The sequence below is a fragment of the Garra rufa genome, chromosome 24, assembly GCF_049309525.1.
Source record: "Garra rufa chromosome 24, GarRuf1.0, whole genome shotgun sequence".
NCBI classification, from domain to species: Eukaryota; Metazoa; Chordata; class Actinopteri; order Cypriniformes; family Cyprinidae; genus Garra; species Garra rufa.
Window position 1 is genome coordinate 18,859,234 of NC_133384.1, and position 19,816 is coordinate 18,879,049.

General features: G+C 34.1%; 1 protein-coding gene across 1 annotated transcript in view; it reads right to left on the reverse strand.

Annotated features, from left to right (window-relative positions):
• Positions 1-19,816, reverse strand: part of relch (RAB11 binding and LisH domain, coiled-coil and HEAT repeat containing) — a 56,140-nt gene that overhangs the window by 19,844 nt on the left and 16,480 nt on the right. Inside the window, exons 3-10 of the mRNA XM_073830558.1 lie at positions 13,348-13,419; positions 13,127-13,182; positions 12,905-13,018; positions 12,614-12,805; positions 11,327-11,415; positions 9,320-9,619; positions 8,421-8,496; positions 5,892-6,049 (exon numbers count right to left, since the gene is read on the reverse strand). Of these exons, the coding sequence (XP_073686659.1) occupies positions 5,892-6,049; positions 8,421-8,496; positions 9,320-9,619; positions 11,327-11,415; positions 12,614-12,805; positions 12,905-13,018; positions 13,127-13,182; positions 13,348-13,419 (1,057 nt within the window). The remainder of the gene's footprint in view (positions 1-5,891; positions 6,050-8,420; positions 8,497-9,319; positions 9,620-11,326; positions 11,416-12,613; positions 12,806-12,904; positions 13,019-13,126; positions 13,183-13,347; positions 13,420-19,816) is intronic.

Genomic DNA, 19,816 nt, shown 5'->3' on the forward strand with positions numbered 1-19,816 from the left:
GAAAAAAACAAGAACTTGCATGCTTGGATTCCTAGTCACTCCAAATTGTTTCCCATGAAAACCTGTATTTATATGCAAATTTTCAGTTATACCATCAGCCTGCATCGACTCATTTCTTAAACACAAAAGAAATCAACTGCTACATATCAAGATAATTACCAGCAGAAAGCAAAGAGGCCCAAGCAGAAAAACAGCCACAAACACAAACACACCAGACATAATTCTGCAAGAAGTCGGGGAGTTTTGGACTGTTGCAAACAAGCGGCATATCTGACGTCTTATCAGTTTTACATGGTAATCAATAACTCGAATAGCCTTTAATTCCAAAAGACTTTATCTTTTGTTATAGGTGTACAGATGACAGGAATTATATTGCAAGGCAGGTGTTCCAGCAGCACCTGATTAGTAAGTGTTCTGCAGCAGATGAGGGGGAAAAACTTAGGTGTGTCAGAATTCAAGGAAAAAGTTACGAAGCCAACTGAATTAACAGGCAAAGCTCAAAGTCCAGTTTTAGCGACAGCAAGGAGATCTCTACTCCTCGTGTGGTGTTTGTTTTCACCCGACTTCAACCTGGAATGCATCCAATCCATTTTAAACTGTCACCTGGCTCACGTAAAACAGAACTGCCCTATGCAAATCAGAGAGGCCCCATGAGGGAAATGCTGTGGAACTTGCTCGGAACGGTACACACCTTTAGGTCTGCTCTCAACAGATGTCAAATGCTTTTTTTCCCCCTAAAAGTTTAGTCATTTAAACCAAATCAGCTCTGTAATAGGGAGGCAAAGAAAACTATTTAAACTCAGACAAGGTTTCACCAGCAGCTGAAAGGCAGGCAGTTTTTATGCAGCCTGAAGCACAAAAAAAGAAGAAGAAAAAAAAAATCACAGCAGAGAAACGTTCCATTGGCTTGGCTGTCAGAGTTTAACTTTTTAATACACTCTTTTTTGGACGAGCCGTGTTTGAAGCAGTTGTAAAACATATATTTGCACACCTGGGACAGCAGCTGTAAACGGCTAAAAGCTAGACTTATTAACTACATTTATTTGCAGAAACATGTTATATTTTGACTATTATTAACTACTTTAAGCCAACAAACAACTAAACTATATATTCATAAAATTTTTTTGCAATTTTTTATTGCTGTTGCCACCATTTTATGAACGCAACACTGCAACAAATGTGGAATCTGGTCATAAAAATGGAATTTACTGTATAATGCAGAATGTCATGGAATTTGCCAAATTTTGGATGAATACATTAAATGTCAGCACACTTAAATCAAAACACGATATTAAGCTGCAAAAAGACTATTTAAATATGAATCCTTCATGATCTGTGTGTCTCTGTGTAAATGAATGGTGCAAATGTGCGGTTTAGTTTACTACATACATACATACTCAAGAGCATGTGATGCTTGCAGTGTTTTCAGCCTCTTCCACCTCAATAAAGAGTCACTTTGTGAGCATTTACCATTTCTTTTGAGAAAAACTATCGTCATATCATATACAAACAGAAATGTTCAGGTCTTCACAGCAACTTGTCCAAATAAAAGTTTGGTTTAACTTGAAGAAATTGTGACAGAAATATATTACTTAATGTAATGGTGGTAGTAGTACTTCAACTAATAAAATTATTATTAGGAATGTTTACCAGAAAGATTATTTACTAGAATTTAGCAGAAAAGTGTAAATGCAAAGTATTTCTGGAATTTTTTTTTTAAATAATAAAAAAATAATATCTGAATATACATATATACATACATACATACATATATATATATATATATATATATATATATATATATATATATATATATATATATATATATATAAATAATCAATAATTTTAATAATCAAAACATCTCTAATTATTTGATTGTATAAAAATAAAATTATATATAAATATATATATATATACTTTTTTAGTACAATCAAATACTTAGAGATGTTTTGATTATTAAAATTTAACGCAACAACAAAAATGGAATCCAGAAATTAAAGAAAAACACAGAATTTGAGGAAATAGGGGGCGTAAAAAATGTATTTGTTAAACTTATAATAAATTGTTGTTAAATTGTGTAAGTTTTATGATTTCCAATTAATTAGACATGCTTTTTGATTAATAAAACGTAATTTAACCATTAACACAGAGTTTAGAAAAAATTTAAATGGAGAAAAAAAAAGCAATTTGGGGAAAAATAATAGCGATCCCATAGATCACTAACAATGTATTTCTTACTTAGAATTTTTTTTCTTGTTTTCCAGTACAAATATTGAAACATTCTTAAATTAATTTTTACGGTCATTGCACACTGAATTTTCGCACATTAAAAAATAAATACGACCTTATGTTGTGTCAATCAAGTTTACACGCTGCCTCTGAAAATTTTCGTCCTTCATAAAAAAAATTCTGATCAGATCAGATCATTTTCTGCATTTTCACATCCGTAGCAAGCATTTCGATAGGAAAGGATAACAAATATGAGAAAAAAAAAAAAAAAACTTATACGAAAATTGTGCAAAAGTGTGCAAGGACCTTTACTTTTACTATTATGTTTCTGAAATGAAAAGTGAAGAGTTTATTTCTTAAAATCAGAAAAACAATCCGCCCGTGGGCCAAGAAAAATACACTTAGTTTTTACTTTGAATCAAGTTTTTTTTTAACTCCATTAGCTTATATTTTTCTTGTTTTAAAGAAAAACGAACATAGTCAAACCAAAAATTATTCAGACAGTAATTTTTGATTTTTTTTTTTTTTTTTTTTTACTAGTGGGTGCAGGACACTATAGTTCATTTACGTAAGTGAGGACAGCAAAATAAAGTCAACTGTGACATATTATACCCAAAAATTCTTCCCAAAGTGGACTACCAGTAAAATTCATAAAGATTTTGGATCAAAAATTTGATTTGACACTTTGACCTGACCATGTTTTGTTACATACCTTTCAATCAAAGCTATCTTGAATGATCAAAATGAATTTGTTCTGACAGTTTAACTCTTGAGTTCTTGTCATATGTTATTACCATTTTCGAAACTATAGCAAATAAACTGTGATAATATGAGAAATGTTGAAGGTTGAAGGAATTTTGGTTAGACTGTATACATTTAGTTCTTTTTTTTTATAAAACATAAGACTTAAATAAATCTTTTTGCTCCTCTTGTAAATGTATCTTGATTGAAGATTGTTTAGGTATTTGTGCTGGAAAACAAGACAAACAAAAAAATCTTTATTTTGTAATTAATGTATTGCAGTGAATAAGAAACATATATGGCAGTCACACTAAACTTTGGGCTTGCAACATGTCTTTAGACACTGCGGACAAGGTATGATCTCACGGGTGACTTTCTTTAAAAGCATAAATAATAATTAAATTTTTTCATTTAACATTTAAATAATTAAATAAATAATGCTCAATCTACTATGTAATAAAATATATCAATCTTCTATTGGTCACATGATTTAAAATTCACTTTGGAACACAGTGAAATGTCAAGCTTCTGTTTCCGGCCTACCGTATTTGCATGTATATGAACGCAAGTCATGGAAACAAAAACTGTAATGCGACCGCCCCTTGCTGCTTAACATTTTACCACAGTTATGGGTTTTTAGGTACGCCACTTTACGTCATGCCTACGAACACTCTTTAAGAATAGTCAAATCACAGCAAAACACAGCTTATAGACTTATTTTCAGATGAAAAGGGAAGTTAGGGTAGTACATATCACAGGGTTTTTCCCTTTTTTTATTGTCAACAGCTGTTTTGCATCAAACCTTTTTAATACACCTGGAAGATAAGCCATCAATATTTTTCTGTTACGTTTTTCAGGAAGAGAAAAACATTTTAAAACAGAAACTAAAATCCAAAAGTGATCATATTAATTTAACGTGGGTCAATAATAAATGATTACTACTAGGTTATTAAATATGAATCCTTATTTAGCTGTTTTCCCAGTACAGTTACATATATATTGCTTATTTTGATGTCCACTACCAGTCAAAAGTTTTTGAAAGAAGTTTTTTTTAAAGAAGTCTTTTCTGCTCACCAAGCCTGCATTTATTTGAACTAAAGTACAGCAAAAACACTAAAACTTTGAAATATTTTTACTATTTAAAATAAGTGTTTTCTATTTAAATATATTTTAAAATGTAATTTATTTCTGTGATTTCAAAGCTGAATTTTTTGCATCATTACTCCAGTCACATGATCAGAAATCAAACAAAGATTCTGATGTGCTGCTCAAAAAACATTTATTATTTATTATTATGTTGAAAACAGCTGAGCAGAATTTTCACATTTCTTTGATGAATAGAAAGTTTAAAAAACAGCATTTATCTGACATGTGAATCTTTTGTAACATTTTTAAATGTCTTTATCATCACTTTTGAGCCATTTAAAGCAGCCTTGCTAAATAAAAATATTAATTTCTATAAGTAAAAAATATATAATATTTCAATTAATAAATATAATAAATATAAATTATATAATTATATATTACATAATTATATAAATAAATATAATATATAATATAAATTATAATAAAATAAATAAATATTATGACTCCAAGCTTTTGAATGGTTTACTGTATAATGTTATTTATTATGTTGCTTTTTATGTGAGATAAATGCTGGTTTTGGATTTTTCTGTTCAAAGAATCCTGAAAAATATATACTTAACTGTTTAAATAATGATAATAATAATAATAATAATAATAATAATAATAATAATAATGTTTCTTTAACAGCAAATCAGCATATTAGAATGTTGAAAACAGCTGAGCAGACTTTTTTTTAGGTTTCTTTGATGAAAAGTTGAGTAAAAACAGCATTTATCTGAAATATGAATCTTTTGTAACATTATAAATGTCTTTACTATCACTTTTGATCAATTTAAAGCAGCCTTGCAAAATAAAAATGTTAATTTCTATAAGTAAAAAACAGCAAATCAGCATATTAGAATGATTTCCTAAGGATCATGTGACACTGAAAAATGAGTAATAATGTTAAAAATAAAGCTTTGACAACATAAATAAATGACATTTTAGAATATATTAAAATAGAAAACAGTTATTTTAAATAGTAAACATTTTACTGTTTTTGCTGTACTTTTAATCAAATAAATGCAGGCTTAGTGAGCTTACTGTTCAAAAACTTTTGACTGGTAATGTATTTACACTAAAGTTTAAAGGATTACAAAAGAAAATGTATATAAGCTTCAGAAAAGCAGCACATAAATTAAACTTTGTTTATTATATTAATATTATACATTAATATTAACCATAAAAAAATTACCACCACTACTACTACTACTACTAATAATAATAATAATAATAATAATAATAATAATAATAATATTACAAATAAAATTAAAATCATTATTGCTGTCATTACAGATTATTGCTGTGAATTAGTGTTTAAAAATACCTTAATCTAATTAATCTAAAAAAGAAGACATTTAGAGCTTCATCAGTTTCATCAGTTTATGTTCAGTACAAACCAAAAGTTTACATTATAAAAAAAAAATCCAAAGCTTAGCTCATCAATAGAAACAGAAATGTATAAATGCAAATGCATTTGATTCACAACTAAGGAAGCTGATGAAATGCCAAGCCAACTGAAAGGTCAAAGGTCACACGCATGATGAAGGAAGCAGAGCTGATGTGAGAACGTGCCGATGTGTTCCACTCACCTGACAGAGGTGCACAACCATTCTCTATCGGAGCAGTGAGATGCATGCACAAAAGCAAGAGAAGAAATGAGTGAACAACAAAAGAGAGAGAGGTGGACTGGGTTGGGGGTATAGACAGACAGACAGACAGAGAGAGACACAACTGCAATGGAAAAAAATAAGTTGAGTCAACGTTGAATTAAGAATAGAATGAGAGGAAGAAGCCAGCCGCAGTGGACATGATGGGAGATGAGGTGTGGCTGTTGGGTCAAAAGGTCATTGGTTACCTCTCGCTTGGCCAGCAGGACGTTGGGTACAATGTGTGGCAGACAGCGGCCCAGCATGAGCATGACGCTCTGCTCACTGTCAGCGATTCGAGACACCTGAGAACCGAGGACAAGGGAATTAGGCACAAAAATTTCGCCACAAAGACCAGCAGAGGCAAACATGTCAGACATTTGATTTAATCACACGTGCCTAAAAATTACTGCATAGCTGCAACCCGAGAACCTTTTCTGCTTTTGTATTCTAGACATAGAAGACACCGTGAACGCTGCGACCTCTCAAACGTGCCTATTAAAGCATTCCTGCTGATTTTGAAAGCAACTGAACCGCTTCAAGTGCACTTCTTTCTTTTCTAATAACCGCTCATAATACTTGAAAGAAAGAGTTCAATACAAAACTACAATTGTCAGCATTTACTCACCCCTCATGTTTGTTCCAAACCATTTTGACTTTCTAAAAGCACCATAAAAGAGGTTCATACGAGTTATTCCAAGTGAAATTTAGACAACTGTCAACCAGTAGAGATTTTGGATTATCGTCTCTATTGTGGTTACACACTCAAATGACATTGTTGTGCTATGTGCTATGTGATCATTTGCACGTGTTTTTAGGCATTGCGGTTTAAAAACAAGTGATTTTAATCATTAAAATGCAATCAGCAGCGAAAGAGACCTCATTTTGCTATACGTGCACACTGTCTGAGAGTGTTTCTGAGAGCTGTTAGAGAGGCACGTTGCGGCTTTATAAGCCTTGAGCGATTAAATACACACTTGTATGTGTCTTTGCAAACAACCTTGTAAACACAGTCATTTATGTCTTAAGTGAAAGCAAACATCTGATAAAGAAAACACATCTGTAACAGTATATTGGATCCGGGCAGCTCTTAAAGTGACAGCAGTCTAATATTCCTGCTCTCTGTCATTCATGTTAATCAAACAACAAAAGGGACAAAATCTCTCACTACTCTTGACTAAATCGCTTTTGTAACTTTAATAAGAAGAAATATATATTTACTTTACACAGTTAAGAATGTGTAGTGTTTTTATTTATTTGTTTACCCTATGCATTGCATGTAGCATTTCTTATTTGTTTTACTGTAGTTTTTTTGTCCTATTGTTTGTAATTATTATTTCTTATTCTTACTTAATCGCTGGCTATTTACTTGTCGTCAGTGAGGTTTTTTTTTATTAGTTGTTGTGCTACTGACACTGGTGACAAGAATTATGAAATTTCTATGGAATTAAAAATTCTGATCTCATAAAGATCTTATTTAAAGCAAAAACAACTATACTGTGACATATATTGTTATAAAAATCAATTAATTATAAAATTAATTATATCATGATGTAAGATTTTGGTCATATCGCCCACCCTTACTATTATATTACTTATTCATATTTTAAATCAGCTTTTTTGGATATTTAGGTTTTCATTTAACTTTAGTTTATGCTTATTATCTTTTTCAAAAAAATATTTCAATTTTGCTATTATTTAATTTTCTTTCAGGTTTAGTCATTTTAAGGCAACATTTATGATTTTGTTTAGGTTTAAATTTAAACGTACTTTTTTCAACCATTATTTATATTATTTTATTTCAGTTTTACTTCAATTACTGAACATTTTTAGCAGCTTTAGTTTTAATTAACACTTCGAACACTAAACTGAATCAATTTGATTATTTGACTTCTAAACGTTGAAAGAATGACGACTATGAAAAAATTCATTCAATAATTCATTAACGAAATGCAAATGTTAAGAAATTTCATGGACAGATCTCATGATTTCCAGTGAATAAATACTTATATTCAATCTGTACGTCACACGAAGCTATCGTATGGCTTCAGAAGATTCACAAGAATACAGTACGAGTCAAATAGAGCTTTTTAAAAGGGATAGTTGACTAAAAAATTTAAACTGTGTCATTAATTACTCATGCTCATGTCATTCCAAACCCGCCGTAAGAGCTTTGCTCATCTTCACAACACAAATTAAGATATTTTTGATGAAATCCGAGAGCTTTTTAACCCTACAAATACAGCAATGCAACTGACAATTTCAGGGCCTCGAAACATGCATGCGTTGTGGTACTTGTTAATGCAAATAAAAAACTGACTCGGAAGAGAAGAAATTGTTGAATGAAGTCATTATTTTTGTTTTCTTTGTGCAGAAAAAGTACTCTCATAGCTTCATAAAATTAAGGTTGATCCACTGATGTCACATGGACTATTTAAGCAATGTCCTTATTACCTTTCTGAGTCTTGATTGTTTCAGAAAGCTCTTGGATTTCTTCAGAAATATCTTAACTTGTGCTCCTAAGATAAACAAAGGTCTTATGGGTTTGGAACCAAACCAGAGTGAGCAATTAATGACTGACTTTTCATTTTTAGATGAACTTTCCTTAGTGTCTCAACAAGTCCACTCCACATGTGCTTGTGTTTTTGTACCTGTATGCTACTCGATCCCACTCACCTCTGAGCCCAGCCGACTGTCAGCAGACATTCGACAGAAGGACAAAAGTGCTTGGTGGAAGGCCGGAGACAGCTTTCTGCACAAGCAAACAAAACATGATTTAACAAGCCACCTCCACCTCCGGTTACCAATAACTCCACATATTAGCCCAGCTTTCCACAGCACAGAGCAAAACTGATATAGGAACAGTCAAAACAATGAGAGCGTAATTTGTCTGAATCAGCCTCGTGGGGTAAAAGTCCATCCGGAGCAGATGTGCAAAATGATGATGAATGAAATAAACTGTACCAGTCAGCACTGCAGTAAGACTTGGATGAGAACTGCAATGGTGCTTAATGCAGTGCTGCCATCTAGTGGCCATAATCTCATGCCTCATTGTCTACACTACAGTAACACAGAATCCAAACTGAATAGGTTACTGACTCTTACATAACTCATGTAATACTTTTCATTGTCATCTTTTAAATCTTGACTAACGATAACAGTTTCTGATTTTTTTTATAGACGTTTTTCCTGAACATGGAAGTAAGTCCGACTCTTAACTGAAAGAATGCTTTTCATTTCCTGTCTGCATTGTTTCTAGTCAAATTAGGGTATATTCCGAGCTAATAAACTAATGTCAAACCTATTACAATGTTTTTAAAAAGCACATGGCTCCATAGCGCCATCACTTGGCAATGTCGCAATGACCGTCATTTGTCAGTGCCTCACTTTAATGAGTGTGTAGATGACACGAAGCAGCGGACGTTAGCTACATTAAACAGATGGACGCTATTTGAATGGGTTCCTATGGAAACCGGAACAGAAAAGCATTCAATCTGGCGGCGCTCATCGTTTACTCAGGAAAAAGGTCTATAGTCATAAGAGTGTCCAGTGGAATATGGAAGTGCAGGTCTCACCTATTGGGCTGGTCAAATTGCACAGAGGTTTTACCCTGCTGACTCTGAGACTTCAGTTTGCTGTGAGGTTGTGCAGCAGTAGTGGTGCTTTCAGTGCAGTCAGTAGTAGCATTAGTAGTGGTTGAGGTCTTTGTAGTGTTGGCATCCGAGGAGCCGTCTGTTTCTGTGACCCCTCGTATGTCCAAATACTGTCCATTGTCTAGGGGAGGTTTACCACAAGGAGTGTTTTCCTTAGACTGAGTCAACTTTACTGCAGATGTGGGTTCTGATGAAACATTCCTCTGAAGTGCCTGGATATCACTGGATTACACATACACAAGGATACATATATTAAATTTAGTGATGTGCAAAATATACGAAAATTGAGTATAGAAGTGAATATACAGTAGTGTTGTGGCAAACACATGGAATGGGAAAGAAAGAGACAGATAAGGTGAAGTATGAAGTGGAGCTAAAACTAGTTATAAAGATATGTCGAGCTCATTTCTAGCTAGGAAACGTAAATGCCACGCTGGAAAAAATGTCAGAGAGCAGAAGGTCATAATGAGGAGAGTTCATTGAGCCGGAGGGAGAGGAGGATAGTCTTGAGCGCTTGAAAGCACAGTATTAGAGTACTGGGGTCGTAAAAGACTATGGGTGAGTATAAATATTATATGCAGTTGAAGTCAAAAGTTTACATCCACCTTGCAGAATCTGCAAAATGTTAGTTATTTTACAAAAATAAGAAGGATCATAATGCATGTTATTTTTTATTTAGTACCAACCTGAATAAGATATTTCACATAAAAGACTTTTACATTTAGTTCACAATAATAACAGTTGTTTCATGAGTCCCTTGTTTGTCCTGTACAGTTAAACTGAACGCTGTTTTTCAGAAAGGTTCTTCAAGTTCCCACACATTCGGTTTTTCAACATTTTTGTGTATTTGAACCCTTTCCAACAATGACTGTATGGTTTTGAGATCCATCTTTTTAGACAGAGGACAACTGAGGGACTCATATGCAACTATTACAGAAGGTTCAAACAGTCACTGATGCCTTAGAAAGAAACACAATTAAGAGCTGGGGGGTAATTTTTTTTATAATTTAAATATCAGGGTAAATTTCATTTATTTTGTTTTCTGGAAAATATGTAAGTATCTTCTGTAGCTTTTGAAAGACAGTAGTAAATGAAAAAATAAAGATATTTAGGCAAAATAAGAAAAACATAAACATCTTCATTTTGTTCAAAAGTTTACACTCCCCGGCTCTTAATGCATTGTGTTTCCTTCTGGTGCATCAGTGAGCATTTGAACCTTCTGTATTAGTTGCATATGAGTCCCTCAGTTGTCCTCAGTGTGAAAAGATGGATCTCAAAAACATAAAGTCACAGTTGGAAAGAGTGCAAATAGACAAAAATGCTGAAAAACCAAAGAACTTTTATGAATATAAGTGGGCAGTTTAACTGTTCAGGACAAATAAGGAACTCATTAACAACTACCACTAACAAAAAAACACAGCTGTGGATCATTCAGGTAACAACACAGTATTAAGAATCAAGTGTATGTAAAATGTTGAACAGGGTCATTTATTTTTTTTTATAAATTCAACTATTACTTTCTTTTGAGGACTATATGTAGTATATGTCTTTTATGTGAAAACAGACAGGTACTAAACTCTTATTTTGGTAAAATAATTAACATTTTGCAGATTTTGCAAAGTGTATGTACATTTTTAACTTCAACTGTAATTATATCAAAATACTATTTAGTTTAACAGGTTACCTGATCAGCATCAAAACCGTCAGGAATCGTGGCTGTCAAAAATTACAGCTAAATATTTTTCCACACAAAAGTATGTTTTTTTTATAAACATCAGCTGATGAGATCAGACCACGCGCTGGGAGCAGTTATTAATTATGACAGTAATCACAGGTTGCTGCTCCTAGCTCTGATTATACAGCTCATGCGGCAGGTTTCTAATGGTTTTGATTGAATTTGGCCCACAGGCAGCAGGCGATGACTCTTACCTTTGAAGCTTTTTAATCTGTTCAGCCAGACTCTGTTTCTCACTGTTCAGCAGGCTGATCTGATATTCCAACTCCTGAACCACTTCCTGCTGCGGATAACATCGAAATGACATAAAAGTTGGCATAATTTAGACCAGAGAAATCAAAGGCCATTCTAAATAACGTAACCACAGAGCAGCATGTTTAATCAAAAATTCCTTTTGAATAGATATTTAAAATGGGATTATTAGGATTTAGCCATATTCTGATTATGTAAATGCATTAATCTGATTGCCATAATCTGATTGAGCCAACATTCCAGTTTCCAGGAAAGCAACTAAAATGGCTACACTACCAAATGTTTTTGAACAGTGTTTTAAGGGTCCATAATCTGGTTAAGTCTTTATTCTGAAATAAAATTCTGATTAATGGCATCTGAAACACTACCAGCCAAACGTTTTTGAAATGAAAGATTTTTCATGTTTTTTTTAAAGAAGAATCTTCTGCTCACCAAGCCTGCAATAAACAGTAAAAAGCACAGCAAAATTTTTTTTTACTATTTAAAATAACTGTTTTCTATTTTTATATATTTTTTAAAAATGTAACTTATTCATGTGATTTTGAAGCTGAATTTTTAGTATCATTACTCAAGTCACATGATCCTTCAGACATCATTGTAATATTCTTATTTGCTGCTCTAAAAACGTTTATTATTATTATTATAGAGTAGATCTGTTTTTCAGGTTTCTTCGATGAATAGAAAGTTTAAAAGAAGAGCATTTATCTGAAATATAAATCTTTTGTAACATTATAAATGTCTCTATCATCACTTTTGATCAATTTAAAGCTTAATGCTTAAATTTATACTAAATGCTGATCTTTCTATTCATCAAAGAATCCTGAAAAAAAATATTGATGATAATAATAAACATTTCTTGAACAGCAAACCAGCATATAAGAATGATTTCTGAAGGATCATGTGACACTGAGGACTGATGCTAAAAATTTAGCTTTTTTTTGACAGGAATAAATTACATTTTAAAATATATTCAAATAGAAAACATTTTTTTTTTAAATAGTACAAATATTTCAAAATTGTATTGCTTTTGCTGTACTTTGGATCAAATAAATGCAGACTTGGTGAGCAGAAGAGACTTCTTTAAAAACATTTGAAATCTTTTGACTGGTATGAATCTGAATTTTATTTAACGCTGGCTTAACCAGAATATGGACCTTAATCAGAAAACTATGTCCATGTAAACATGTTCCCCGACTGCAATACCAACTGTTCTTCCTATACATAAATACCTGTATAGCTTCAGTTTTCTGCACAGGTTCCTGGGAAAAATAGCCTCCAGGCAAATCATTTGCGTCCACATTGACCCCCACATCCACAGTTTCCCGATGCAACGGCAGGCTGTTCCCACAGTTCCTGTAGAGCTGCAATAGGTCTTGAGGTTTGGGAATGTTTAGACCCACATCATCCCACAACTCGAAATCCTGGAGAAATAAAATATCATGAATAACAGGAAGAAATAAAATACTAGAATATTTCATTCCATAAAAATGAATGCACAACAGGAAAACATAAAGGATTACCTGATCATCATTTTCATCTGAGAATGTGATGGCCGTCAATTTATATTCATTTTTCAATAAATACTCATTAACTAAAAAATTTAAGGCTCTCTTTTCCAGAGAGCGGATAGGTTCCTAGAAAAATAATTGGACAAAAATTAAGTTAATGCAGTTTGAAATTTGAGAGAAATCTAATATATTTAGGTTATAACACAGTCATATAAAATTGAAAAGCAAGGTAACCTGAATTTCAGGACTGGATTTGTAGTTTTTTCTCTCTTGAGAGGGAATCTCACATTCTACAGAGAGAGAGAAAGAGAGAACGAGAGCGAGAGACAGAAAGAGAAAGAAAATCCAGTGAGCTGGATTTTGATTTATGGTGGACATTACAAACTGCCTACAGGAATGAGAGCAGCTCCTATAGCAGAAAGGACTGAAGTGTGTAAAAGTTGAAAGTACGCCACCTGCAGCCTGAGTCAAGTTGGCACGAAGAGCCTGAATGGTCTCCTTGGCTTTCCGCAGTTCAAACTCCAGAACTGGACCAGGGGGAAGTGGGTCACACACAAACAGGCATCCAACCAAGAGAAGGGGGAACAAAGAAACAAAAACAAAAGGGGAAAAAAGAACAAAGGATGGGCATGAAAAAACAAAATCAAAAAAAGAAAGAAAAGAAAAAAACGACAACTTTTGTAAGAAGCTGAGGCAGAACCAAAACAGGGACGTGCACACTATGGATCTAATGAACACATGCAGCAGAGGTTGCTGGAGGAGCTGCCAGATCATGAAAATATTTACACATGATTTTCCATCGGGTTTGAATTTCTTTCACAAAATTCACTAGCTGCTGTCTGACCAGGGATTTAGAGCAAAGCAAAGTCTGTTTGTTTGTTTTGGATGAAAGGTAAAAAAAAAAACAATTTCTTTTCAAATTCCTTTAGATATTCTAATTCCATTTGACTTTTTAAAGCTGAAGTGTGTAATTTCTGTGCCATCATACACATTTGCCAAAATGCATCCAATCGCTTGCATATGTTGTCCATAAAGTTCACATGACCATAGGGAGTCCCATTTGTCACTTGGTTGCAAGGTTAGTTCACCCAAAAAATTCTGTCATTAATGATTCACACTCATGTTGTTCCAAACCCGTAAGAACATTGTTCATTTTCAGAAGACAAATTAAGACATTTTTGAAGAAATCCGAGAGCTTTTTGACCTTACATAGACAACAATGCAACTGTCATGCATTCGTCGTGGTACTCTTTTGATCGAAAACTGACTGAGAAGAAATTAATAAATAAAGTTATTTTTGTTTTCTTTGCACAAAAAGTAAGAACCAATGATGTCAATGTACTATTTTAACAATGTCCTTAAAACATTTCAGCTGCATTGCTGTTAATACAGGGTCAGAAACAGTGTTAATTTCATTGACAAATAATTTATAATCAATTTTCATCATCTGTATTTTTTTCCACAGATGAAACTGTCTATTAGCATTTTTGTTAACAAATAAAATCCAGACAAAACTGTTAGGGAGGGATGATTTGTAAAGAAGTTCATTCAGCATGAATCTGCTGTGTGGTTAGGAGGTTAGATGCGTACATCTGAACTGTATCATAGCCTACTGATCTATCTGGCCGGACATGCTAGCATACATTTGCTGTACATTTTGCTTAACAAAAATGGTAATATCTGGGAGTAAGAGAAGAGCAGACATATAGATAAACTTGACAATGCAAAAGAGCTCTCAATTTGGTCCGGTTTTCTGAGCGCACAAACCGAAGCAGTGCCTCAAGTACACTTTTGCATTGCATGAATGGCGAAATACACCAAAAATTATGTTAAATTGTCCCCTTTTTTATGAGTATTCGCGTAAACACAGTCAGTTACGTCTCAGTTGAAAGTAAAAGGGACAGCAGCCTAATGTAAGCCTGGAATACACTACACGATTTTTGCCCTGATTGTCCACCGATTTACAGTCTGAAAAAGTTGACGCTAGTTGCTGAAAATCAGGGCCAGTCTGCAGGTCTGCACATGTTTGATATTTTCAGACGATTTTAGAACGCATTTTGTTTTCATTTGTTAAGCATCTCCTAGCAACAAGGTGCACGTTTCTGCATGAGTTTGTTGTGATCGGAACTACTTTAAAGTCTGGTAGTGTATGATCCTCAGTCCTCTAGTGTATGACTGCCAGTTTTCCTTTGCCACTGTTTACAAAGTCGGTAAGTGTATGATGCCTAGTGTTTCAGATTTTAAAAGTCGTGTAGTGTATTACAGGCTTTAGTTGCTATTGTCGGTTGCAATGATGTCAATCAAGCAACAAAAGAAAGACAGGAAATTGCTTATTGCTCTTGACTAAATCACTTTAATAGCCCTAATAAATATTAATCCAAATGCATTTATATAAATAAATATGTCTGCTTGAATGAATGAAGAATGTGGTAAGCAAGTTGTAATAAAGAATGCATAATTAGCCTACATAACCACTGGCATTTCATTGAGTTTAGACATTTTAGAGAAAATTTGGTCCCACTTTACATTAGGTGGCCTTAACAACTATGTACTTACACTTAAATTAATAATTTGGTACAGTGTACTTATTGTGTACATACATGTTTTTTACATTGTATTTATATATTTTTAAAAACCTATATGTAATTACATTTGTAATTAATTTCTGTAATTACCACTGTTGAACCAACCCTTACACCCTAACCCACCCTGAAACCTATCCATACCACCAAACCTGTCCCTAACCTTACCCATATCCCACCTTAATAGAAGCAAAAGTGTTTTGCAATGCAATATGACCACATTAAGTACATTGGACTTTAAGTACATAATAATTAAGGCCACCTAATATAAAGTGTGACCGAAAATTTTTATAAATGCATTACACTGTAACTAAACTCATTAGATTTTAGCTGACTAAATCTACTACAGATTTAGGCTGTGTTTACACTGGTTCATTTGGTCCGGACCAAAAAAGCTGGTCCTGGTCCGCTTAGCGTTCACACTGGCATTTTTGACGCAAACCTAAAGATACCGAACCTAAAGGCGTAGTGATATGTTCACAGCCTCATTTGTCAGGTTGAATCATGTATATTTCATGATGGAACTCACTGAACACTCCAAACAAAAGAAAAGGAGGAACGCAAAGGGTAAAGCGGAACTGCAGGTGTATAACATATACAAAGTCGCTGCTTTAAGTCAAATTAATACACCCAAAGTCATCTGCTGGACTAAGAGCGCTTATGTTGCATGTATATGATTTTATTTTCACCACCTGCAAACTCACAAAGAGCTCATAAAAGGCACTTTACATCCTTGTTGCTCCACATTTGCCCTCTGCTCGTTTTGTTTTAGATGCATGAAATCATGTCACATAGCATAGCATCTTGTCATTACAAGATGTTTTTGGTTCGTTTAGAAGTATTTGGTCTGTGTTGCGTTCATATTTCTTTCAAACTGCACCAGAGTTTGTTTGGAAGAGGACTGAGACACATTTTTTAAGCAGTCTCGGTCCGCTTGTTTTGTGCGCACCAGGGTTCAAATGGCAGCGCTCACACTTACTCAAATGAACCGCACTAACAGAGCAATCGCACCAGAGTTCATTTTAATTGAACCAAACATGACAAAACTAAAACAATTCAGATGATTAGAATATGACTAAAACAAAATTTCATTTTAGTCAAAAAACTAAGACTAAATCAAAAGTACACTGGTCAGAAAGCTCTCAGATTTCATCAAAAATACCTTAATTTGTTTTACTAAGATGAACAAAGGTCTTACGGGTTTGGAACAACATGAGGGTGAGCAATAAATGACAGAATTTTCATTTTTCTGTAAACTATCTCTTCAAGTCTAGATTGGTACAGATTTCTTCACGTCTGACTCTTACCAAGTACTACAACAAATTGTAAACCATACTACTTGGGACGGGCCTAATAATGAAATGGGTAGTCCTACCCCAAACTCACGTCATTGGCTAGACTAACGTTGTCATGTCAACAATTATTTGTCAATGTGACGCTTTTTATGCCAATGACTTAATTACAGTTGTCTCTGCATACTAATCTGGAATATGAGAAAGTAATTTAACACAGAAAAAAATGACACACTTCAGTTTTAAAAAAAAAAACTAACTAACTGGTCTACTAGAAAAAGTCTTGAAATATAAAAAGAAATCATGCTTTCTTATCATAAAAAAACCTAGCACCTCACAAGACTCAGTACGACTGTTATTCTAACAGGTTAACAATCTCAAACACATACAGACGCAAATCCTAAATACACAAAAATCTAAATCCACCTGTTGTTTGCATTTAATTGATGTTGTACATGTTGTTTAATTGGTAAGGGATTTACTAGTGTATGCAAAACCCCGCAGCAATCCTGCTAATGTGGACTTGCTAGACGAGTTCTAAAACAGGCTGTGTCGCACTCCGCTCCCTAGTTTCCTAAAACAGGAATTTGGGATCAGAAGCAATTTGATCCACTTTGATTCGGACAATGGTTACTCAGTTACCTGGGATCTTGCATTAAAACACTATGTAATGACCAATATTCTTCTGGTATCGAATAAGAACATTTCAAAAAATCAGCTGATTTGTGTACTGAACTAGGGAACGGATTGAGACACAACCAAAGACACTGAGAAACAAAAGCATGGAGAGCACAGGACACTTTGCATGACTGTGCACTGATGATCAGCAGGTGGGACTCCCAAGAGCTCTTTCTGGAACACCATTTACCTGAATGGGGCCAGGTAGTGAAGGAAAGAAAGAAAGATTAATTAAAATAAAACAAAGAAATCAAGAGGAAAGGCTAAGAGAAAGCAGAGCTCAAATGGGATAAAGGCACTTCTGCTGCTGATCAATGGCACAGGATGCAAGTTTAACAAATGGAAAAAATGTAAGAACAAGCAAAAAAAAAAAAAAAAAAAAGGAGTGGCAGAGGTGTGTGCTTGCCTGGATGGTTTGTGGTCCAGTATTGGAAAGAGAAATACTGGAATAGAGACCCACCAGACAGCCAATAAACCCCAGGTCAGACAGCCAGGGCTGTGCTCATCACTGAAGGGGTCAAGATTTGGGAGGAAATGCCCAATTTGTACAAAGCAATCTTATTCTGCTGCACGGTTCCTTATGCTTTCTACTTACCCAGAATTAGCTTTCAACAAATAGCGCATCAAAAAATGCCCATTAGATGTACTTCTAATTTTTATTAGCTTTATTGTTTGTTTATTAATATACACTATAGGCATCTTCACACCAAGCTTGATGTAACAAAATCACATTTACAAAGAATTTATTATTTAATATTTACTACTAACTTTACATTTAAACACAATTTTTCATTTTTTTTTTAAATATGATGAAATTGTATTTAAATATTAAATACATATAAAAATAAGTTAAACTAATAAAAACTTTTTTTATTATTTTCAAATGGACCATATTTATACATTTTATTTGATTTTATTTGTTTTATTGTTCATTAATTAATATTCATTATAGGCCTGTTTACACCAAGTTTTATGCAACAAAATCACATATTTACAAACAATTTATTATTTAATATTTAACTATTAACTTTAACTGTTGACGATTCAAATACATATTTTCATTTTTAAATATAATCAATAAATAAAAATAAGTTAAACCAATTAAAGCAGATGCAGCAAAACCACATATTTACAAACAATTAATTATTTAATATTTACCTATTACCTTAAACTGCTTACGATTCAAATAAAAAAAATATTTAAAAAATATTTTTTAAATATAAGGAATAAATAAAAATAAGTTAAACCAATAAAACCACATAGTTAAAAAAATAAAAATAAAAAAGTAAAATAAATGTTAAATGAATATTTTTTTTTGGACCAGATCATAAGAAAACGTACTCGGTTACTCTCGTAACCTCGGTTCCCTGAGATACGGGAACGAGTACTGCGCGAAGACGCTTATGGGAAAAAGCTCCTTTTTCTCCTGAGACTGAAGCATTTCAATAACGCAGTGTAACTGCACGGCCATTGGTTCGTGCAGTGAGTAAAAACGAACCAATGGCTCGGCAGCAGAGCTGCACGAGCCTATGGCGATGATTCGCGCACGATCGCGCCAAAAGGGGTGGAGTATCTGGCTATATAAGCGTGCATTTCGCCATAGGATCTCAGGTACTTCGTCTGAAGCGACGACTGAGTCGTGCAGCTATATAGCACGGCTAGCAACGCAGTACTCGTTCCCGTATCTCAGGGAACCGAGGTTACGAGAGTAACCGAGTACGTTCCCTTTCGATACTTTCACTCGTACTGCGTCGAAGACGCTTATGGGGAACCAGTACAATCCCGCCATTGCTATGGTAGAGGAACGACTGACATGGCCCTAGCACTAAAGGGCTAATACGGGCCAACTTGCTCGATCAGGATGACCTAATGAACATCTGTTCCAGGGAAATAGTACAGTTTGGAGCTCCAACTGAGGCCAAAGCGTACAACATAATATCTAGTACTGGTAACAGTTATCCTATTATGCAGAAAGGCCCCGAGTCTGCAAGACCGGGACGTCCAGATTATAAAATCTAGCAAATGTGGACGGCGAGGCCCAGCTGGCCGCCGCACAAATCTCTGCAATGGAAACACCACTGGACCAGGCCCAGGACGAGGCAATTCCTCTAGTCGAATGGGCTCTTACCCCCATGGGACATTGTAGGCCCAAAGAAGAGTAAGCCAGCATAATGGCTTCCACTATCCATTTGGATAAACTCTGTTTCGTGACCGAAGACCCCTTGGTGCGGCCACCGAAACACACAAACAGCTGTTCTGACTGCCTAAAAGAAGCAGAACGCTCTACATAACACCTCAATGCCCTAACGGGGCAGAGGGGATTACAATCTTGGTCTTGCTCCGAAGGGGGAAGTGCCAAGAGGGAAATAACT